At 39.5% G+C, this 24,404-nt stretch overlaps 1 protein-coding gene and 1 non-coding gene across 2 annotated transcripts in view; both read right to left on the bottom strand.

Annotated features, from left to right (window-relative positions):
- SOX6 (SRY-box transcription factor 6) overlaps positions 1 to 24,404 on the bottom strand; it is a 386,921-nt gene that overhangs the window by 315,429 nt on the left and 47,088 nt on the right. The window contains 1 exon segment of the mRNA XM_039911374.1: positions 15,834 to 16,074. Within this exon segment, the coding sequence (XP_039767308.1) occupies positions 15,834 to 16,070 (237 nt within the window). The 5' untranslated portion in view covers positions 16,071 to 16,074.
- Positions 23,311 to 23,448, bottom strand: LOC114810673. Its single transcript, XR_003758368.1, has one exon. It is a non-coding gene; the product is annotated as a small nucleolar RNA SNORA7 (small nucleolar RNA).

Below are 24,404 nucleotides of genomic sequence, written 5' to 3'. Positions count from 1 at the left end.
AGTGGGAAAGGATTATGTCTACTATTGTACTGTACTCTCCCAAGTACTTAAAATAGTGCTCTGTACACTTTAAGGGCTCGTTAACATTACTGCTTCCTTGAGAAAGAAGAACTAGCTAGGATGGACCCGCATTCAGTCCCCAGGATCTTGCAGGCATGTTACTTGACCTTTACTGTAACACCTGAAGGAGATTCTTTTCACCCTGGAGGGTCTTTAAAAACACCATAGACCTTTCTTTAGAAGTGGTGTTTGCCCTAATGGCCTGGCTAGACATTTCCTCCTCCCCAAAGCCAAACCAAGGGGATATCAGGTTTGGCTATAGCTAAAGGGAAGTACAATTCATTTATATTCATGTTCTTATACACTACTAGCTTGGGGGAAAATCCAGAACAAATTATGTTTCAGTTATTAAAGCAATCAACAGGATTCTTAGGAAGGGTTAATTCTACTGCAGAAGGCTGATTATCCAAATGGTTGGAGGCTGAGACAGAATTGAGAAAACCAGAGGAAAGAAGCCCTGTATGATCAACCAGTATCAGGGCTGTCTTCTCAACTTTCCAACACTCTCTGGTCAGAGCAACAGGGACAAACAGGGAGACAAATTCACCCCACCTCAAAGTGTATGGGATGGCATGCCACATAATCTCACAATGTAAATACATTCCCCACACCAAGATCCCTCTGGACCTGACTCGCCTTAGAATACACAGGAACATTAGCAGGTTTAGAGGAAACTGCCTAAATACAGTAAGTCCTATTTTCCCAGAGCCTAAACGTACTCTTTTGTGGTAAATTAGGCTTTAACATGGTGTCTGAAAGAACATGGCAGGAGAGAGTTAATGACCTATGATTTGTTTACAAATTGTTTGACTTCAAGTTTGACTGATGTTTCTGTTTGGCCCAGATTCCCTTTTATTGAAGTTGCCTCACTGCTCCCACTTGCCTGCCTGTAACTTCAACAGATTGCTGAAAGGCAGGGATAAAAGGAGAGGGAGTGGCAGAAGGGAGGGGGAAGGAGGAGGTGTGGGGGAGAATGAGAGAGAGAAGAAAGAATATTCATTCATTTAATCATATTTATTGATCACTTACTGTGTGCAGAGCACTGTATTAAGTGCTTGGGAGAGCATAATATAACAATGAACAGACATGTTCCCTGCCCACAATGAGCTTACAACCTAGAGGGGGAGACAGACATTTATATAAATAAATTACAGCTAGGTACAACAGTACCGTGAGGCTGGGGAGGGAGTGAATATAGGGAGCAAGTCAGGATGATGCAGAAGGGAGTGAGAGAAGAGGAAAGAAGGGCTTAGTCAGGGAAGGTCTCTTGAAGGAGATGTGTCTTCAATAAAGCTCTGAAGAGGGGGAGAGTAATTGTCTGTCAGATTTGAAGAGGAAGGATGTTACAGGCCAGAGGCAGGATGTAGGCGAGATAAGCACTTAGTACAGTGCTCTGCACACAGTAAGCACTCAATAAATACGATTGAATGAATATAGATGGGATCGAGGTACAGTGAGAAAGTTGCCAGTAGAGGAGCAAAGTGTGTGGGCTGGGTTGTAGTAAGAGTGTGATGACGTAGGAGAGGTCAAGGTGAATGAGTGCTCTAAAATAAGGAGTTTCTGTTTGATGCTGAGGTGGATGGGCAATGACTGGAGGTTCTTGAGGTATGGACTGAATGTTTCTGTAGAAAAATGATCTGGGCAGCGGAGTGAAGTATAAATTGGAGAGGGAAGAGATAGGAGGCAGGGAGGTCAGCAAGGAGGCTGATCCAGTAATCAAGGTGGGATAGGATAAATGCTTGCATTAATTTAGTAGCAATTTGAATGGAGAGGAAAGGGTGAATATCTTAGTGTCAGGATTTAGTGATAGATTGAATATGTGGGTTGAATGAGAGAGAGGAGTCAAGGATAATGCCATAGGTAAGGGCTTGTGAGACAGGTGGCGGTGCTGTCTACAGTGATGGGAAATTCAGAGGGAGGACATGGTTGGGTGGGAAGATAACTTCTATTTTGGACATGTTAAGTTTGAGGTGACAGCACGACAGCCAAGAAGAGATATCTTAAAGGCAGGAAGAAATGTGAAACTAGAGAGAGGGAGAGAGATCAGGGCTGGAGATGTAGATTTGGGAAATATCTGCATAGAGGTGGTAGTTGAAGGATGCCACGGCAACAAATGAGTTCTCCAAGGGAGTAGGTGAAGATGGAGAATAGAAAGGGGACCCAGAACTGAATCTTGAATCTGAATCCCTCCCAGTTAAAGGGTGGGAGGCAGAGGAGGACCCAGCAAAGGAAACTAAGAATGAGCGGGCAGAGATGAAGGAGGAGAACCAGGAGAGGACAGTGTCAGTGAAGCAGATCTTGGATAATGTTTCCAGGAGAAAGACGTGGTCGACAGTGCTGAAGGCAGCTGAGAGACTGAGGAGGATTACAATGGAGTAGTCATACCACTTTCACCCTACTTGTGCAGCAGCTGTTATGATAGAGTACCTGTCTTCGACTTCTATGCACTTTTTTCCTTCTTTCTTTTACGAGCAGCAGGGATACTCAGCTAGTTTTAAATTGCTATTTACAAAGTATTGACTTAGGTACTTAACACTGATCAATTTTATCCCTTTCTCCTAAATTGTAGTGTTACAAGAGAGATAATCTGGGCCTGCCAAATTCATTGTTTTATAAATGAAAATATTTCTATATTGCTCAGTGAACAGTGAAATTCTTTTACAAAAGACCACTGGGAAGGTGTTAAGTGCAAATTTCTCTACATGTTCCTCACAGTAAGCTGTCAGGGGCATTCAGCAGGACCTGGCCATTTTCTCAGTCCTTATTGGGTTTGACTCTTGGGCTCACAGTCCAAGGATTTGAGAGTAAGACAAAAGCTCTTTAAATTGTTACCAATGTGGATGAAAATGACAGATTTAATTGGAAATTCTTCCCCAGGAATATTTAAAAAAAATTTCTCCTCTCCAAGTTAGGTTCCTCCAGATCTAAGTGTGAAGTGTCTGAAAGTGATTCCTCTGAGGCTGTTTCACTTACAAAACAGAATAAACACAAATATTGATGGTCTTCTTTCCAGGAGAGTGAAAAGCTAGGCTCAAAAATAGAACACACTTGACACAATGCAGCATACAGGGAACCAAATTTTGCCATCAGTTACTCACACGCTATGCCTGGGGAGTTATGCATTAGCATCTAAGGACGGGATGTGACCTTGAAGGGCAAGTAAGTGAAGAAAGAATTTTGTTCAGTAAACTTCCATGTTACCATTAGAGAAACAGGATTAGGGTTCTTTCTCCCCATATCCTAGATTACTAAAAATGACCTCTTGCTCTTTAATAGGGTGGTATTCCCGAAGTCCAAACACTGTGATATAAAATGACGTCAAATACACTGTGCCAACATACAGCATGATGTCATGTCACACAGCAGAAATCAGCTCAATTCAGCCTGATTCTAGGGAGTTTCTTCTAACAATAATAACTGTGTTATGCAGTAAGAGCTTACTAAATGCAAAACTCTGTATTAAATGCTGGGATAGAGTATGTGTAGATTGGACACAGTTCAGGCCCCAGACAGTGCTCATAGACAAAGTAGGAAGGAGAATAGTTGTTTAATCCCCATTTTACAGATGAGGAAACTGAGGCCCAGAGAAGTGAAGTGATTGGCTCAAGGTCCCACATCAAGCAAATAGCAGAGTCAAGATTAGAACCCACATCTTCAGACTTCCAAGACTGTGGTCTTTCCCCTAAGCCACACTGCTTCTTGGCTTTCCCTGGTATCCTGGCTCTCCAAATTCCTCCAAGGATTTTGTGTTCCCTTCCCACATCGGCATGAAATCTGATGAGGCAACTGAGCTGCGGTGGAGGGAAGCTCAGGGCCTGGGGTCAGACGGAACTGGGTTCTAATTCCAGTTCTACCACTGGATTTCTGTGTGACCTTAGGCAAGTCATTTAACTTATCTGTGCCTCAGTTATCTCATCTGCAAAATGGGGATTAAGACTGTGAGCCCCACTGGGACATGAATTGGGTCCAACCTGATTATCTTGCATCTACAACAGTGTTTAGTACAGTGCCTGGCACATAGTAACCACTTAAGAGATATCATAAAAAGCACCTGGTACTGAATCAGACCCCAACAGAGAATAGGACATCTGAAAACAGGACAGCCCAGTTTAAACTACTACTCATTATTCCCACTAAAATCCAAAGAAGATGTCCACAAACTCCAAGGAAAAAATACAATCCTACATTTCACTTGCAAAATATTAGGGGAAAAAAGTCACACATTAAGATTCCCCAACATAACCACAGCACATGGTATAAGATGAGGGCGAGATGGCGAAAAAGACACCGAATTGGTCCCAATTTGAGCTCAGAATTTAAGGATAACAGTGTTTTATTTTTTTCAGAGGTTACTGCTGGTAAGCGAGTCTGCCAAACCTAAGTGGCCAGAAAGGATTCAGAATCAGCTACTGCTAGAAGGTCAGGAAAAGTCCTGAGTGAAAACATTGGTCAAATAATTGTGCTGGGGCTCATTCTGTTCACTTATGGGTAGAGGAAGCTTTTCTAGTCTGTTGAGTTGTCTACTTCTGATCTGTGAATAGGGCACAAGTAAAAATCCCCCCAGAAAGTTGAATATTAGAAGCATTTTATAGTCCAAAATGCACCCAGCATACTGGCACTTGGAACCAGATCTGAGTTATCGGGTAATGAAAGCAAATGTTTACAAAATCATTTCCAATTACTTTATTAAATAAGGTTTCCCATTTTCCAAGACTCTAATGAAATAGACTGAAGAGAAATGAAACATATAAATGTTCATTTCTAATTTCTACCTGATTGTAAAAGTTTATTAGCAAAGCTTTAGAATTTACACTTCGGGCTTAAGAATATGACATCCTCAGATATCAAGGGAACTCGATTTGTATTGCCTAGAAAAATAACGCTCGAGGGGTCGTGGGAATGTAGAACACCATAATAATACTAAAAGAATAATATTACAGAGGATAAATAAGCTTTCATATTGGAAGATAATGTGAACACAAGGAGTAACAGGCTTTTAAAAAGACATTACATTTAGCTAGGAAAGAAGGAAAAACTTTTTACTGGTAAAGACAATCAAACAGTAAGATAATTTACATATCAAGGTAATTAAGGCACATTCATTAGAGGTGTTTGAGAAAAATTTGATGCGTTCATGGAAAGCACAGAGTTGGGTCTCTCCTGCTTGATGCAGGTGGCTTGACTCAATAATCAGAGAGAGCCCTTTCAACTTGATCAGCTATGATTCTATGAATGAATGAATGCTGGGAGATTTGTTTCCTAGATGACAAGCATTAAGTGCCTCAAAAGATAAAGATTTTACAGAAGACAACAGTGAAGAGGTGCTGACTGATTCTTCTACTCAAAATAATATGCTGCCCATCTCATAGCCATGGAAGTTCTATAGTTCTCCAAAATTTGGCTTGGCTACTAGTTTACTTCCAAAACGTTAGCAGCCTCACCAGAAAGTTTTAAAACTGCTTAGATATGTGACTAAGAACAACTTACAGAACTGAACGAATGCAACCCTTCAGTTATTTCACGGTCCCCAATGACACTGTAGATTCTGGTAAAAGCATCCAGCTTTTCATCTTAACGCAATTTCATTATTCTGGCCCTTAATTTTACATTCTAAGCTTTTTGTGGGCAGGGAATGTGTCTACCAACTCTGTTGGATTGTACTCTCCCAAGCACTTAGTACAGTGCTCTACACACAATAAGCACTGAATAAATACTACTGATGGATTTTTCTTTATGTGCTTTGTAGCACTGCTGGGTAGAAAGGAAACAGAAGTGAATCAGAAACACCTATAGAAAGAGGAATGAGGAGTTCAACTTCACTCAGAAAATAATAGACGCCTTAGATCGGCCTCAAATGATTAACACTGACCAACCCTTGGCATATAGGCACATTAAAAAAAACACCCAAAAACAAAACCCACTCCAGAACCTATGCCAATTGAACAAGCCAAGGAAAACAAAAGTTGAGTAGATTGGGCATGCTTGCTTGATCAGCCCATGTACACTGGACCAAATCACATCAGGCTTTTCACTGGTTGTCAAGCCAGGTTGAATGAATATCAGTGCAATTGTATATTTCTGAATAAAAACAAATAGCGAAGCGTCTTCAAAGCTGAGAGAACGCTATATGTTGCAGGCTGCAGGTTGGTCAGGAAGGAGTAATTGCGAAGTGAAATGTGTGCAGAGAGCAAAGACAATGCCAGCAGTACTTTGGTTTCCAAGAGGTGTACAGCCGGGCGGCACTGGAGAGAATGAAATGAAAACAAGACATTTATGAGACGAAAAGGTAGCACATAAAACCGAAGCGAATTAGGGTAATATTGGCTGAATCCCAGAATAGATAATCCTTATAAACATGCAGGAATGTTGTAAGCTGTAAGCGAATGTCAGTAATACAGTACATTAGAAGATTCAAGTTACACTCAATACTTTGGAGGGTCCAGTCACTGGATCTTATTCAGCCTCAAAGATTAAAATACACACAAAAAACCTGGGGCATCTCCCTTCTCCTTGAAGACATTTTGAGTACACAATTTTATTATCCTGAACAAAGATACCAGAGCCTGATTTTCCTTCAGCTATCAAAGTACAAAAGAAATGCAAAAAGTCCTTGCACAGATGTAGCAAAGTGCTGGATTTTATCTTTTGGCAGGTGCTCAATATGCAACCCACATAATCACATGTTAATGACTGGAGTGTGTTAATCAGCATGCATACCTGATTCCTTCTAACCCAAGGGGGGAAAAAAATCAAACTACTGTAGGTTAAAACATATTAATGTTTCTACTTCTGAAAAAAGATAGTCAATACAGAGAGAAAGGGAAAAAAAAAGAAACTTTTCAAGCTAGAATACAAAAATCAAACGAAAAGGGCAATAACCAAAATTTCCATGACTTGAAATTATGCCAAATAAAACTCAAAGGCTCCTTTAATGAATGTCAATGTCCACTGGATCCATTTAAATACAGATATGAAACAGCATATCCAAATCCCCTCACATGCTGCTGAATTTTTTTTCAGCAAACAAAACATTTCCTTGAAACCAGTGTGTGAAAAATACAAAAGAGCAATTATCAGCAATAAACAACTTTAATTGCCTATTTACTTATCTACACAAAATATATTAACCCAGTTGCTACACAAAACTTGAGCTGCTTTTTAATTTTGATTTAAAATGTAAATACATTTCCTGTCTCGAACTAGGAGTAAAAAGAAAACATGCAGTGTGCAAGTGACAGTTTCAGACTTGAGGGTGGGAGAGAGAAGGAGGGAAAGGGAAGGGAAAATCCCACACAAGTATTACTGAAAAGCTGTTGTTCTCTCTGGGCTTTTATTCGTTGCTTTGGATGTGCGTTCTCAGTACAGCCTGCCACCGAGGACTTCGGGTGTCTCCCACATTTAAAAGTTTCAGTTTCCAAACTCTTGAACGGCTATAAGAATCACCGCTCTCTCTGTTGACTCAAAGGACCTGGCTTGGAGATTTCCTACAGTCCCTCAAAAGACATTCTGGGGAACGTTGGGACGAATAGTGAGTTTAAATTCAAATTTACGAGACTTAGTAGGTTTGTGCAGTTTGCATGTCAGTCTGGCCATTATTTGGTGGCTACCTCGCTTTCCCTCTCACTAAAACTCAAAGTCTCTGCAGAACCAGAGAGCAGGGAACTGCATTTCCAAACTTCAATAACTAAATTTCACTCAGACTTGGCATCCACAAACTTTTAAACGACCAATAACGGCAACAAGATTTCAGCATTTTAAGGGTTGTGTCAAAGTATGGATGGTTGAAACACAGCCCATTACTAATGAAAATACTTTGGCTGTGTTAAAAAGCACTACCAAATCCATTCCATATTTTATATGTCTCCAGTCCTGAGAACTACATAAAACACTCCATCGTTGATTAACAACTCTTCTAGGCTACAAGTACAGAGGGGTAGGACTAGGCATTGTTTTCAAGCAGGAAAAGAGTTGCTCCTGACATTTCTTAATTAATTAAATATTTCAACACTTCTGCTGTTGTCTTCTTGCAGTTACAACAAAAGGACTTTTCAGACATCATATATTTAAAGTGCAAAAATGCTTTTAACCTTCAAGAAACTGAAACTCCCTGGGGAAGTTTAAGTAGCCTCTAAATTCTGAGGTTGAGCGATTTTGATTATTTTGTCGGTGATGATTAATTCTCCTCAATTAGATTGTTGTTCATTCCAAATAATTTAAAACAGAACGAATACAGGAAGTTCTGCTGTGTATTTTCAGTTCTTCTTAAAATGAACATTGGGGTGATCACTGATGCTGATGGGAACCCATCTTTCAATATGTAATTATCTTTTGCATCACTCACTCTGGATGGCAAAAAACCAGAAATGGGGAACTGCTGAATTTTCATTGGCAAAGTGTGTGTAAAAGATTTTCTTTGCGACACCCACTCACAGGTACAATCTCACCATTGTTATTGCTGTCTTTGAACCACGGGTACAAGCTAACTGTCCGTACTGCCCTCTTTAACTCAAAGGACAACTCTCTAGACCTCCTACAAGCAGCCACTAATACGTTATTTGCCCCTGACTAAAGAAGAGACAAATTTGCCAAGACTAATTGTTCATGCGAAACTGACAGCTAAAGCAAGGGAGAGTTAAAGTCACTTTCAGATTTTTAAGTACTTTAGTACATGAGAGTTTGCCCATTAGATGAGCAAAAGAGCAAGAGTACTTTTTGCAAAGAGTGCTTCTACCCCCAAATATACCTCCCTGGTTCTGACAGTGAAATTAATTACAAAATTTAGTAGGGTAGGTTTCCAGTGCGGGCACCTGTGGCTTAAAAAAATAAAATAAAAATACTTGAACCCATAAAAAACTATTCATTCATTCAATAGTATTTATTGAGCGCTTACTATGTGCAGAGCACTGTACTAAGCGCTTGGGATGAACAAGTCGGCAACAGATAGAGACAGTCCCTGCCGTTTGACGGGCTTACAGTCTAATCGGGGGAGACGGACAGACAAGAACAATGGCACTAAACAGCGTCAAGGGGAAGAACATCTCGTAAAAACAATGGCAACTAACTTGAGCCCAGAGAACTACACCCTCTACTCTTCTTGCAGCAAGGACTGTGCTCCTGCAGAGCCTCATGTTAATAATAGTTGGAAAATTCATTTGTAGCACTCACCATGTATGATACTTACATGTGCACACATGCAGACATAGTAACCACATCACCCTGTATCCAGACTCACGCTCTCAAATGTTTCCTAATGCCCTAACAATGTTCTAGCCAAAACGTGTAGTGAAGACACCCAACCGAGTAGAACTCTGTGTACTTTCTTTTTTTAAAATTCTTTGAGGTCTCCACTATCTTTTTGTACCATCCTCTTAGCATGGTGATAAGCATGGAAACATAAAAAACCACTTTCTTAGAATGATGATAAGAATGGAAACATATAAAACCACTTTCATAGCTAGGAAGGACACACATACTCAGTGAACCTGTGTTTTCTTACTTTCAATCAATGATATTTAATGAGCACTTCCTATGTGCAGAGTAATAATAATGTTGGTATTTGTAAAGCGCTTACTATGTGCACAGCACTGTTCTAAGCGCTGGGGGAGATACAGGTTGATCAGGTTGTCCTACGTGGGGCTCACAGTTTTAATCCCCATTTTGCAGAGGAGGGAACTGAGGTACAGAGAAGTTAAGTGACTTGCCCACAGTCACACAGCTGACAAGTGGCAGGACAGGGATTCGAACCCATGACCTCTGACTCTAAAGCCCATGCTCTTTCCACTGAGCAACGCGGCTTCTCTTCTCAGAGTACTCAGAGTTCTATACTTTCCTATGGCATTCTCAGTTGTGAAAAAGCTGTACAAGAATGCAAGTTATCTGCAAGTAAAACTCTTTCAGAATCACAAGAACAGCTGAACAAATTGTCTTTTAAAATTGATATGCATTTAGAGGAACAGGAACTAGGAATTGGTCTTACAGAGAACATCTGAACATTAAACTCATGCTCTGAAGAAAAACAGGTGGAATTGGCTGCTGCAGGTATTGTTTTAATATTTCTCCATCACCTTAACCACCACTTCTGTGTGGCTTTTCTACATAAATGAAAGGGTCAGAATGAAGCTCACTTTGCAATTTATAAAGGAAAGATCTTTTGCTGAATCCAATTACACCTTGATTCTTAACATTAGTTTTCAAGAGGAATCAGCTCTATAGTCCATTGAAAATAATTTTGGTAAGAGCCAAAAAAAAACCACCACTATATTACTTCTAACTCTGCCATGCAAACTTTGAAGCCTGAAATTCTTCTATTGTTTTTCTCCTTCCTGTAAAGTAAAATTGGTTGGTGACATGATACTTCTAGGGTAAGTCACTACAGGTCTGACATTACAGTTGTTACACATTACAGAATCTGTCAAATGAAAAGGGAACACAAAGGGAATTTCCAAATGCAGCTGTTATTTCCCATTTGTTAAATCCTTTTATTACACCATGTAAGTACACAGCTGGGAAATACTATAGAGTGGGAGTTAAAACAAAATATTTTGCCTTCCAGACATTCAGAATACACAAAGGCCCCAGAAGAAGGCAATGCTTGATATCGAAATGGAGTGAAAGTTTGAAAACATTTCTAGACAATATATTTTTTATAACAATGCAGAATATATTTGTAGCTTCATCTATATTACTGAAAATTCCCATCGATAGCAATAGTGGAAATGATTGTTTGAATATTTAGTTTTTGGAAGGGATTTCTGATGGCAGTATGGTTTGCATCATAAAAGTCTTTAGAATCCCTCCCATCCCTGCCCACAAGGCATCATAGAGGGTGATTTTAAATGGAAAAGTTATGGATCTTTTGGGGGTTTAATAAGGGTTTAAATAGATTTCTGGTTGAGACAATCGTTAAGTCATTAGTGGGGAAAACTAGAGCTAGAAGTAAGGGGGTCGAGCAGCAGACACTTCCTCCAAAAACCTTTTGATACCACTGTTAGAAAGAGAATATCAAACTACATTGTCCAGTTTGATTCAAAGTATATCTTGTGTTCTCATGATAAATGTCAAGGCATAGGCAATTATATTCTATGTGGAAGCAACACAATATTATTAATAAAGCTTAATAAAAATTCATATTTTATGTGTCTGAATTTTAAAAAATACTTTCATGGTCTCATCCATGACTGACCTAGGTAGCAGAATGACTTACTGCTTGGAAATCTTCATACACAATTAAAGATTTAGGATCAAAATATCTTTTTACTACTCCACCAAAATAGTTTCTTTCAAGCTAACCAAATCAAGGAAATATCAACATCAAAATTCACTGTAATGTTTAGCAATCTTCAATTGAAATTTATTAAACTGCCACTAGATATATGGCACCTTCCTAGACAATATATTGTGAAGTGACTTTGGTGAAATTTCAAGAGATTTGAATTTTGTCCCATCTTTGCCTCAGGCCTTGCTGGGTGACATGGGGGCAAGCCACTTAACCTCTCTGTGACTCACCCTCATCTGTAAAATGGGGATAATTAATATCTTTCCCTCCCTGCTTCACAGGGATGTCATGGGAACAAAATGAGATCATTCATATTAAAGTTCATTGGAAAATAAAACACTGTAAAATTCAAACTTTATTCTATTTTCTCACTCTGATTTTCCTTTCATGTGTGGTAGGCCGACATATGCTGTGTAATTCAGAACAGGAGGAAGAGCAAAATGCAGCCGTAGCCAACAAGTTCTCAAAAGTAACCTCAGGTGACTATATGAAGACAGTTTGCTGTCCATGTTTCATTCTGCTAAGTTTTCACAGCTGCAAAGAATCTACAGTGACCCAAAAGGCCACTGGGGTGTAGCAATTTATGACATCTCTACAAGCAGACTAAATTTCCAAAAGGTTCTCAATACCGTCGTGTAATACTGAGGTAGGGAAGGTAGTGCTGTTTTCTATCTCTAAAACTTCTCTAAGTGGAGGTTGCAATGACCCATTTTTAAACCCAGCAGCATGACTTGCTAGTCTAGCAAAGGAGCCTGGGATTTGAGTTCTAATTCTAGCTCTGCCACTGCCCAACTGTGTGACCTTGGAGGAAATTGAACTTTCTATTTATATATTTCTATATCCCCTATCATCTTGGGCTTGCAGACCTTTGAAAAGTGTTAGTCCAGAAAGTTCCTATCAAGTCACTTCCCCTCAATTGTCTCCAAGGGTAAAAATAGGGATGTCACTACTCTGGCCTATCACAGAGTGCTTTGTGCCATAGCTAATTAAAGCTGGGAAAAAAAGATATGAAATTTTGAGAAACACTGTCCAATATTTCTCTACGTCTGACTGTTCAAACTTAGTATATCACTGTATTTTTACAAAGATGAAAAATCTTTACCTCTTCCCCTAAACACACACCAAATTCAACTTGTGATTCAATTTCCCCAAAGCTAAGAAAGTCAAAGGGCCACAATTTTAAAAATAATGCAGATGTCAAAGTATTAGTCCATATTCTATATTCTGACTTTAAATGAGGCAATTAGGGTTGCTTACTGAAGTTTTTGTTTTGGCGGTTGAAAACTGTATTTAATAAAGGAAAGACCCGCTAATATATCGCATGCATTTGATGTCGTTTCTGCCTTCAGCACAAATTCCTGCAGCCAGATTGAATGATACTCAAGAGCTTTGCATGTCTTTTTGATATTAATGTAGAGGCACATGAGCTAGAAATGTTATTTTATAATTCAAGTCGGACTATGAAAAATGAGGAAAAATACCTGCAGAGCTTAACTAAAATCTGTGCCTATGTACAGCTTTGAAGTGAATATACATGTATGCAGATAGATAGATAGATAGATAGATAGATAGATAGATAGATAGATAGATACATAGATACATAGATACATAGATACATAGATACATAGATACATAGACAGATGATAGATAGATAGATACAGAGAGAGAGAGAGAGAGAGAACATGACCACCTTTCTTTTTAAAGACACTATCAAAGAAATGTCATCTCTGTTACTGAAGGTGCCCCAAAAGACCTGCCTTCCAAACTATATGTATGTGAAGATAGGAGTACATCTTTTCTATTCCCTTATCCAATGAGGGTGCATTTCTAAATTAGGTTATTCAGACCTGAAGAGTAAAGCCAAAAGGCCGTGTGGCCTTTTCAGCAACTGAGAGACCAGTATGACGTAGCCCACTTCCATAAGACTTTAGTGAAGGGGAGAAGGGGAGGAAACAAATCAGGTGCCTAATTTCTTTTTCAAATAGTAGTGATGGGTTACACTGGGCTATCCAATCACTCTCTCTCTCTCTTTCTCTCTTTTATAATATTCGTTAAGCACTTATCATGTGCCAGGCACTATACTAAGCACTGGGATAGATACAAGCTAATTAGGTTGGATACAGACCCTGTCCCACATGGGGCTCACAGTCTTAATCCCCATTTTACAGATGAGGTAACTGAGGGACAGGAAAGTGAAGTGTCTTGCCTAAGGTCACATAGCAGACAAGTGGTGGAGCCAGGATTAGAACCCAGGTCCTTCTGACTCTCAGGTTGTGCTCTATCCACTACGCAACACTGTTTCTCTACAGCATGCATTATAAGCATGCAGGCATGCACCAACAGCGTGCTTTATAAGATGCCCAGGAAAAGTAGCAAGTCTTTGGTCACTGGGGAGACCTCTACAGAAAGAGACATGATCATCACCTCTCCCATTTCAGAAGTTTATTAAGTGTGGCATTCACATTAGCCACAAAAAAGACGGGGCTTTCACTTCTTCTATGGAAAACTAACTAGGTGTGTATGAATGTCCTGTCACTGGACTGAGATACACATCATGGGTGCTTGAATCAAAACTATGCACCTCAAAACTGTTCGCCCCACAAAATACAAACCAAATGTCTGTTTTCTAGCCACTTGGGGCTTCACCTAGAGACTAAGATTCTTTGAAATTTTATCTCTCCTTACATCAATTTTCCTATGCCCAAGCAATTCTTCCCTTTCCCCACCCTCTTTTTAAGAAAGCCAAATCCTTTACTGCAGCCGTTCACCATCTGACCTCATTCACATTCACAGATACTTAGTGGGGTGATGCAACTTCACAAAACTCCACTTATAGCACCACCAGTATTGTGGTGAAACCAGAAGCAATGTGAAGAGTCCAGATACCCTGAAAAAGTGAAGAGTCCTTGAAGTGCCCCAGCATTTCTCTTCCAACAGTGGCTCCTCCATAAATCCCCGCTAAACTGTAAGCTTGTTGTGGGCAGGGAATGTGTCTGTGTATTATTGTACTGTACTGTCCCAAGCGCTTAGTACAGTGCTCTGCTAAGCGCCCAATAAATACAACTGACTGACTGACACTAGGCAAGGAGCATATTCTGAGACAGCTAGAGAGCAAAAATTTACCTTCTGGCTCCCGGCCCCTAACCTTCCCAACCCAGAACTAGAGCTGAGGGAATTTGGGGACCTCACCCCCAACAGAGGTAGTCCCAACAAGGGAGAGGACTGGGGTGCCAGAATAAGGGGAGAATGCTGGGGGTGGGGAAGAGGGAGTGCTGAAATCATTGAAAAGGATAAGAAAACTGTAAGAACTACTATGCACATAGTCATCCTCCAACATGCTTTCCAACAAGTTTCCCCAAACAATCAATGATACTTACTGAATGCTTATTCAAAGCAGAGCACTGTACTAAATGCTTGGGAGACTACAGAGTAGGTAGACACGATCCCTGACCACAAGGAGCTTACAGTCTACTATGATTATGAGCCCCATGTAAGACAGGGACTGTGTCTAACCTGACTTGCTTATATCCACCCCAGTGCTTAGTTTAGAGCCTGGCACAATAGTAAGTGCTTAACAAATACCAAAGTTATTATTATTACCATCATCACTGCTATTATCTCATTCTTTTACCACAAAAAGGATGCAGCTGGGGGAGATGGCCTCCAAAACCCACATTATAAGCAATATTTACTGTTGTATAATCTTTCTTGCAACCACACTATATCTGACCATTCCTAATTTTAGGCTCTTACACAACCTAGCACTTAGTACAGTGCCTGGCACATAGTAAGTGCTCAACAAATACCATTATTATTATTATTTTCAGCTGAAATAGATGAGCAAATTCTCCAAAGCAGGCAGAATATCATTTGGCTAATCATCTTAGTGGGGTAGATATATATTTTTTTAATTATGATTTTTTTAAGTAGTTACTATGTGGTAAACACTGTTTTAAGGGCAGGTGTTGATAGCAGGCTATCAGTTTGAACACGGATGAGCCACAAATAATGGCTCAGCTTCCATAACGTTCCCCAGAGTTCCATCATCAACTCCCTGGTGATGAGGCCAGGTCACGTTGGATCAGGAGCCAGAAATACAGTTTCAGTGACTGTCCTTGCATGGCTAGTGGAAAAAACAGGGGCCTGGCAGTCAGAGGATCCGGGTTCTCACTTCAGCTTGCCACCTGCCTGCTATGTGACATCGGGCAAGTTGCTTCACTTCTCTGTTGTCTCAATATCCTCATCTAAAAAATGGGGGTGTTCTCCCTCCCACTTAACTGGAAGAGCCATGTGGGAAAGGGGAAGTGCCTGACTTGACTAGACTGTATCCACCTGTGTGCTTAATACAGTGCTTGACACATACTTTGTTTAACAAATACTACACTTGTTGTTATTACCTTATTATTTAAGGACTAGTATAATTTCGTTCAAGCTTAGGGTCTTCACTCCCAGATATTTCATGTGTTCAGAAAAGAGATTCTGATCATACGGAACTTACCATTCTATGCTGGGCTGAGAGTACACTGTCCCAATCCGCATCTTGTTGAATGGTGGTGACAAGAGTTGGTAGCTCCTCAGAGTGAGGTTTGTTGTGCATTATGGGATGGAGAGGCAGGTGGGATGTCACCTGCTGCTCGGCGCCCTCTTCCTTTTCCCGTGAGGACAAGTCCTGGGTCATTGCTTCCTCTCCATCAGCTGCACAAGCAAATGGAGAGGCGGTTTGCTTGGAAGACATTCTTCTGCAAAAGAGGAAAACGCAACAGGAATCAGAACTAGCTAGCTGAATCAACAGAAGACGCGATGGTACTTATAGAGCATTTACCCTATGCAGGCAACATACTAAGTTCTTGGGAAAGTATAATACAACAGAGTTGGTAGGAGCACTCCCTATTCGGGAGGGGCTTACAGTCTATGTGGGGAGACAGATATAGGAGAAGCAGCATGGCTTAGTGCAAAGAACACGGGCTTGGGAATTAACTGGGTTCCAATCCCAGCTCCACCACTTGGCGCTGTGTGACCTTAGGCAAGCTGCTTAACTTCCCTGGGCCTCAGTTACCTCATCTGTAAAGTGTGGATTAAGACTGTGAGCCCCACGTGGGACAACCTGATTACCTTGGATCTACCCCAGTGCTCAAAACAATGCTTGGCATATAATAAGCACCTAGCAAATACCATAATTACTAATTAGTATTATTCTCAAATTAAAATAGATGAGGGATAAAGGAAATAGTAGAGTATAATTATATTAATACTGTGGGGCTGGGGTAAGAAGAAACAGTCCTACATTACACACTGAATTTCTGGAAGATTAGGATGCTTTTTGAGAACTCTAGGTTACACAAGCAGACAATTTTCCCATATTCTGTGATCTGTATAACCCTGCCAGGTATGAAAGGGCTTCTAAAATAAATACACCATTCTTCTGCCTTTGAAGAAAGAATGATGTCTTCTTTCAACAAAATTTTATATGTGCTACAGTGTTAAAAATGGGTTTTTTTCATATATTCCAATTAGCCATCTGTGGCTAATTTGAAGAATTACAAATAGCCAAATGTCTCCTAAACTTTTGTAAGGACAAAATTCTATTCATGGAGGAAAAAAGAAAATCTGCATAAGGCTCTTACAAATTTGTCTGGGAAAGTCAATAATTTACTCTCAGAGTCTTAAGCAACTCTGATCCCTAACTTGTTTTGGTGGTTCCTTCTGAGAACAAGTTTTACCATTATGAACAGTAGAGAAGCCTTTGTGAAGAATTACAAAATATTTTCATCTCAATAGTTATAAAAGTTGAAATGGCATATTGATGAACTGATTGATAATGCTTTTCTAGTCTTCAGGGAATTTGATACCTCTTGAGTAGAGGGCATGAAACAATTATCTGAATATTTTATATCAGCACAGGGGACACTGAAAGCACTTTATAGAATGCCATAAATGAGATTGGTAAAATTCCACTAGCCACTTAAAAAATTAAGTTCCCTAGGTCAAGGGCAATTTTTTGCTTTCCTACTTCCAAGTAGACATTGATCCCAGTTCTTAAAACTGAATTTCAAAACTTGGAAAAGTTCACCTTGATTTTCAAAGTAAGTGTTCATAACTCAAAAGAACAAAAGTATATTAAAAAAAAACTCTAGCTGTTTTAAGTTAGTTTACAGCATCTTAAGTGCTAAAATTGCTGTGTAAGAAAAGGGATCAGATCTCCACCTTAATCGCTCTTTAACATTAATTGATTTCATACCATTTCTGAAAAAATGCACAAATCAGTTAACATGGGAAACCACATGAGCATTTTTCAAATTAGCAAATCATTAACTTGCTAGTACTGTTTCTACAGACAAATAAATACTGATTAAAGGGTCTAGAAATCCGAAATTAACAGTTAAATTTACAAATCTGTCACATGCTTTCATGAATATTGCAGTGAAGGAAATATCAAGTGCAAAGAAAAATAATTAAGTTAATTCCAATTTAAACAGTAGTTTTTATGTAGCAGCCCATGTTTCACATAGGATTTAACAGCTAATGCTAAATTTCTCACAATTAATGAGGGGACTCAGATTTAGTATCCTACAGTGAAAAAAATTAATATAGGATCAGTTAATCTAATTATGCACGGTTCTAAATAAAAGTATTACAAGCTTTTGAAGTGCTTTGAAACACATTAAAATGCTGATACCTATTTATAATAGTGAGTCTACAAATAATGATCATCCCATTTCAAACCTGATTCTTTGAAAAAGACAACAACAACAACCAAAAAAAAGCTCAAATCCCCTAGAGGGAAAAGAAATTAAATGTTGAAAAGGAATCCTATTCTGAAAAATCAGAATGATTCACTTAGGTTTGATTTGGTTAATAACTAAAAATCAGAGCATTTCGCCATTGAATGGAACAATTCCACTAAGGGAATCTATGGAATCCCCAAAATAAGCTAATATTTCTTTCACTGTAACCCTAGGTATTTCAGCAAGTCCATGTTCTCTGCAGTAGTAAAGTGCCTTTGACCCAAGAATTTCACGAGGTCGCAATGAACAAGAGAAATGTTTCCACAGTTCTGATTACAACCGTCATGTCAATGTAATCATCCACATTGAGACAAAAGAATACATTTACTGCAGCATTATAAACATTTTAAAAACAGTTAAATACAATTGAAAGTCACAATATAACACTCACACTGGTTTCATCTCCCAACAGACATCATGCCATTATAGATTGAATTGGCTCCTTCCAATAGCAAAAGCTCTGGTTGTTTCTTTGGTATAAATTAATCATGACACAAAACCAGAAATGAAAATAGTCTCTTAAGAATAATTTCATCTATAAACTGCACCACTGAACAATAGTGCACAATCCTAATTAAACACAACTGTGCAGCTGTGAAAATAGACTAAATCTGTCCAGAGCTATGAGTTGGCTTTAAAGGCTGGTTTGTTAGGGAGTGTTTTCTTAAGGAAGGCTAGGCCCTCAGTCTTAATCAGCCAATAAATTATTTCCTGCAATTACATTAAATAGAAAATTATCTTCAAATTGGGAGTGTTAATTGAAAATCAAAATTCAGAGTGAAGTTTAGAAATTACACGCTGAATATAATTAGTCTAGAAAGGCTTCACCTCTATTTCATAAACAGGCTTTTGGTGATTCCTCAAGTGACCATTCAGAAAAGCTTCCTACTTGAAACACTGCACAGTTGTCTTTCTTGCTATTGTAGCTTGCAGGGTTTCTTTTGTTGTTGTTTAGGTTTTTTTGTTTTGTTTTGTTTTAACTGGACATCTACTTTTGCAAACCTAGACCTAAAGAGGTTACAGGTAAATGAAGAGTTTGCAAAAACCCAACACTAACACTTACCTGTTCCACCCTTAACTCCCTCCATAATATTGGGCAGAGGGAGCAGGAACATAGAACAAAAGCAGATAACAGTCTAGAGTGAGGTTTAACTTCAAATTTTCTAGCTGCTGACAGCTTAAGTGAAATGCTAATAATTAGAGGATTTTTTTCCCATATTTTTCAAAGGAATGTCACAGATTATGTTTGACTAGTAGAATTTAGTACCTGCAAGACACTATACATGAGGGCATTTCTACCAGTTAGGGATTTTTTTTTAAACCAAGATGGAAAGGTTCCAGAATCCAGTTGTTAAAGCGTGTGCATTATTGCTTATTAATTAAATACTTCATTTACCAAGATAGCTCATAGTTTAGGTTCATCCTTTCTGAAAATTTGTTTTCTCATAAACCAATTACCTGTCTCTAGCTACTATAAACATACTTATACCCATCCTCAGCCCTTATGCATTTATTCAATTGGACATTTAATCATCAATTTTGATTATTCTGTTTTTAAGTTATTTTATGGCAGCCTCCCCTTAACAATAATAACAGTGGTATTTGTTGGGGGCTTGCCATATGGCAAGCACTCTAATAAGCACTGGTAGTTTCAAGACAAACAGATCATATAAACAGCCCCTGTTCCACATGAGATTTATAATCTAATTCAAATCCCCATTTTACAGATGAGAAAACTGAGGTAGAGAGAAGTTAAATGACTTGATCAAGTGCGAGCTGCTTGTGGGCAGAAGCCTTTTTGTACTTCTCAACCATTAGCACAGTTTATTATACCCACTGGTTTTCTAGAAGGTGTGACAACAGATGTGATTTGAGAGAGTATATGTATATATGTATATATGACTATATATTACTATATATGTACAATAGATTATTGTATTGAACACTCCCAAGCACTTAGCACAATGCTCTGCACACTACTGTGCTAACATTCAAATACAATTGACTGATTGACTCTACAGTGACCACTCAGCCCTGGATGCCATCCTTTGGGTATTTGGTATTCACCACTCCCCTCAACCCTACAGCACATACACATATCTACAGATTATTAATTTATATTCGTGTCCGTTTCTCCCCGGACTGTAAACTCACTGTGGGCGGGGAATGTGTCTACCAATGCTGTTGTATTGTACTCTCCCACGCACTTAGTCCAGTGCTCTGCACACAGTAAGCCCACAGTAAATATGAGTGATTGATCAATCCTTTACGATCACATAGGTGTAATAAAATCATGATTTCTCTGTGAATTCCAAAAAGTGCCTCATTCAGTCGAGGTAAACCTAATCCTGATGGCGTGCCAATTTTAGATTTCTTAAAAGGACCCCAACTGTCCAATCCCCTTGGCCAAAGACTAGAGTGCATGCGTTCAGTTCACAAGAGAAAAAAAGTCATTTTCAAATCCATGTGTGAGAGGTCGATTTCTATTTGATTTTGCTTTGTATTATTTTTGCACTATTACAACTTAAAATCGGTCCAATGAATTGTTTTTTTTTAATTTGTATTAAAAAAATTTCCCTAGTTCTAACCCCCTGAAAACAGGGGTTTATAATGGAAGTGCTGACACAACCCTAACTAAAGCAGCGCAAATGGCGCCGCTATAATACACAAAATCAAGTTCTATTATTCTAAACTATCCTCGCTCATGGGATTTTTCTTTACTGTGCTCCCAGCTAAACTGCTGAAGCATGAAAAATTTAAATGCAATCAAATGGGCCCAATTCTACTTTACTAGAACAAGTGTCTACAGTGGTACAATCTTAAAAGGAGATGCAACAGATTTGTTTGGTGTTTTTTTTAACTGTTTATTTATAATACAGTGCATTGGAGATAAAATAAAAGAGGAAATTACACTCACATGGTACTAGTGTATTGACTACACAGAGTACATTATAATCAGAGAGAAAAACTACATTGTCAACTTATCACATTGGTTAAATGGGATGGTTTTCTGGGACACGGCCATTATTAAGTAAAACCTCCCAAGTTGAAAATCTATATTTTGCATAGCATCAAAATCCAAGGTCCCATTACTACATTCATAAGGAAATAGAAGATCATGCTCTAAATAAAACTAACCCGGCCCCTTACTGACTCTGGCATTCATAGTTTATAACAATAATAATAATAATTGTGGCATACATTTGTTAAGAGCTTACTGTGTGCCAGGCACAGTTCTAAGTGCTGGGGTAGATACAAGATAATCGGATTAGTCAAAGTCCCTGGCCCACATGGAGCTCACAGTCTTAATCCCCACTTCACAGATGAGGAAACAGGCCCAGAGAAGTGAAGTGACTTACCCAAGTTCACATAGCAGCCAAGGGGCGAAGCCAGGATTAGAACCCAGGTCCTTCTGACTCCAGGCTCATGACCTTTCCACTAGGCCACGTTGCTTAAAAAATAACATTTTATTTTTCGTTTCCAAAATAGTCTTATATCTGGAGATCTCATAGCACCCTCTAAGGATGCATTGAGTCTGTTTTACAAACAAAAAAAAAAGAAGGGCAAAAGTATCACTGCTATCAATGGCAGAGCAAAGTCCACTGCTCTGACCAGAACTCTTCTTATTAACAGAAAACACTCATACAAAATGTTTTCTGTCTCCATACAATTAACCCAGCACTTTCTAACCAGTGACAATACACAGCACACCAAGAACTCAATCCAAGCTTCTCTAGAAAACAACTCTAGAGTTGGCTTAACTAAAGGAGGTTTAGAGCAATCCTTTTATTCATTTGTCTGACTTGCTTACATATGACTCTTAGCTCAATGTGGGTAAGGAACGGATATATCAACTCTGTTTTGTACTGTCCTCTCCCAAGCACTCAGTTCAGTGCTCTGCACACAGTAAACATTCGAATAAATACCACTGATTAGATAAATTGGAGTCTCTTCAAAGAATAGGGAGAGCTTATTGATCCAGAGGGGAGAACTAAAACAACATTTTACAAAGTCTCCGCCTCTAGACTGCAAGGTTACTGTGGGCAGGGAATGTGTCTACTTATTGTTATATTGTATTCTCCCAAGTGCTCTGCACATAGTAAGAGCTCAATAAATATGAATGGAAGTCACGGTGTTCTGGATCCATCAACTGCCCCCGTAATAATAATAATAATTATGGCATTTGTTAAGCACTTACTATATGCCGAGCACTGTTCTAAGCACTGAGGTAGATACAAGGTAATCAAGTTGTCCCAAGTGGGCTCACAGTCTTAATCTCCATTTTACAGATGAGGTAAATGAGGCACAGGGAAATTAAGTGACTTGCCCAAATCCCCCAAATCCCGATCCCGAGAGCTGCTGATTTTACAGATTGGGAGCTGATTAGTACTTGAGAGATATGGTCAAAAAAAAAAGGATTAAAAAAATGAACTCATATAATATAAAATTTGTCACCTGAAGACTCTCCCTAGTCTTCCATACACAAAAATCTTAGTTAATTAAGCATTACACCTAATAGCACTTCTACCTTTTCTATCCATTACCACTGAAACCCAAGCAATTGCGGGGCAATCCAAGGATAAATGTCCAATCCTCAGATGCCAGCGGCTTACAAATCACTGTGCTCAAGAAAGCAAAAATACATAATAGTAATAGCAATAATAGTTGTGATATTTGGTAAGTGCTTACTATGTGCCAAGTAGTGTACTGGGAAGCAGCGTGGCTCAGTGGAAAGAGCCCGGGCTTGGGAGTCAGAGGTGTCCCACTTGTCAGCTGTGTGACTGTGGGCAAGTCACTTAACTTCTCTGTGACTCAGTTCCCTCATCTATAAAATGGGGATTAAGACTGTGAGCCTCCCGTGGGACAATCTGATTAACCTGTATCTACCCCAGCGCTTAGAACAGTGCTCTGCACATAGTAAGCGCTTAACAAATACCAACGTTATTATTATTAAGTGCTGGGGCCTTGTCTTATGCCATCAAGTCATTTCCGACCCATAGCGATACAACGGACACATCTCTCCCAGAACAACCCACTCTCCATCTGCAATCATTCTGGTAGTGGATCCATAGAGTTTTCTTGGTAAAAATCCAGAAGTAGTTTACCATTGCTGCCTTCCACACAGTAAACTCGAGTCTCCACCCTTGACTCTCTTCCCATGCCACTGCTGCTCAACACGGGGGAGTTTTAACTTGTAGCAGATTGCCTTCCACTCACTAGCCACTGCCCAAGCTAGGAATGGAATGGATAGGCCTCTGCTTGACTCTTCCTCCCATAGCTGAGACTGGTAGAGTACTGGAAACTCTCTAGGTGTGACCCCGAGAGGGGGAAGCTCTGGGGTAGATAAGAGATAATCAGATCTCACGTGGGTCTCAAAGTCTAAGTAGGAGGGAGAAAAGGTATTGAATTCCCATTTTGGAGAGGAGGGAATTGGGGTGAGAAGCTAAGTAACTTGCCCAAGGTCACAGAGAAGACAAGTGGCGGAATGGGATTAGAATCTGGGTCTTCTGACTCCCGGGCCTGCACTCTTTCTACTAGACCACACTGCTTCATACAAGAGCCAAGTCAGGAAGAAGACACTGCTTCGTACCTGTCAAGAGATACCGCAAGGGAAACAAGCAACATTCTTAGTTTCAAGGGAAGCTAAGATTACTTTTTTCCAAATATTGTGCCCATAATTTAGAACTCCATTATCATGACAGTGCTTAGGCAATCTTAACCTTCTCCAACAAACTACTGGCAGTTTTGTCAAGCATCATGGAATAAATAACCAGAAAAAAAATCAATCAATATCATCTACTGGGGATTTATTGTGGGCAAGCATGAAGCAGCATGGCATAGTGGATACAGCACGGGCCTGAGAGTCAGGAGGACATGGGTTCTAATCCCTGCTCCATCACTTGTCTGCTGTGTGACCTTGGGCAAGTCACTTCATTTCTCTGGGCCTCAATTTTCCTCACCTGTAAAATGGGGATTGAGACTGTGAACCCCATGTGGGACAGGGATGGTATCCAACCTGATTACCTTGTATCCATCCCAGGGTTTAGAATGTGCTTGCCACATAGTAAGCGTTTAATAAATACCATTATTATTATTATTATTATTACTTGGGAGAGTAAAACAGAATTAGTGTACATGATCTCTGTTAAATTAAAAAAAAACACCCATCACTGTGATTCTTTTACATTGAAGGTCAGGACCAATGATGAGTAGTTTCTTTACAGATTGATTATCACGCCCCAGGCCTAAAACTCTTCTCGCCCCCGCTCCCCACCCACCCAAAA

This window comes from Ornithorhynchus anatinus, chromosome 3, assembly GCF_004115215.2.
Source record: "Ornithorhynchus anatinus isolate Pmale09 chromosome 3, mOrnAna1.pri.v4, whole genome shotgun sequence".
Taxonomy (NCBI): Eukaryota; Metazoa; Chordata; class Mammalia; order Monotremata; family Ornithorhynchidae; genus Ornithorhynchus; species Ornithorhynchus anatinus.
This window is presented reverse-complemented; position numbering and strand designations above follow the sequence as displayed.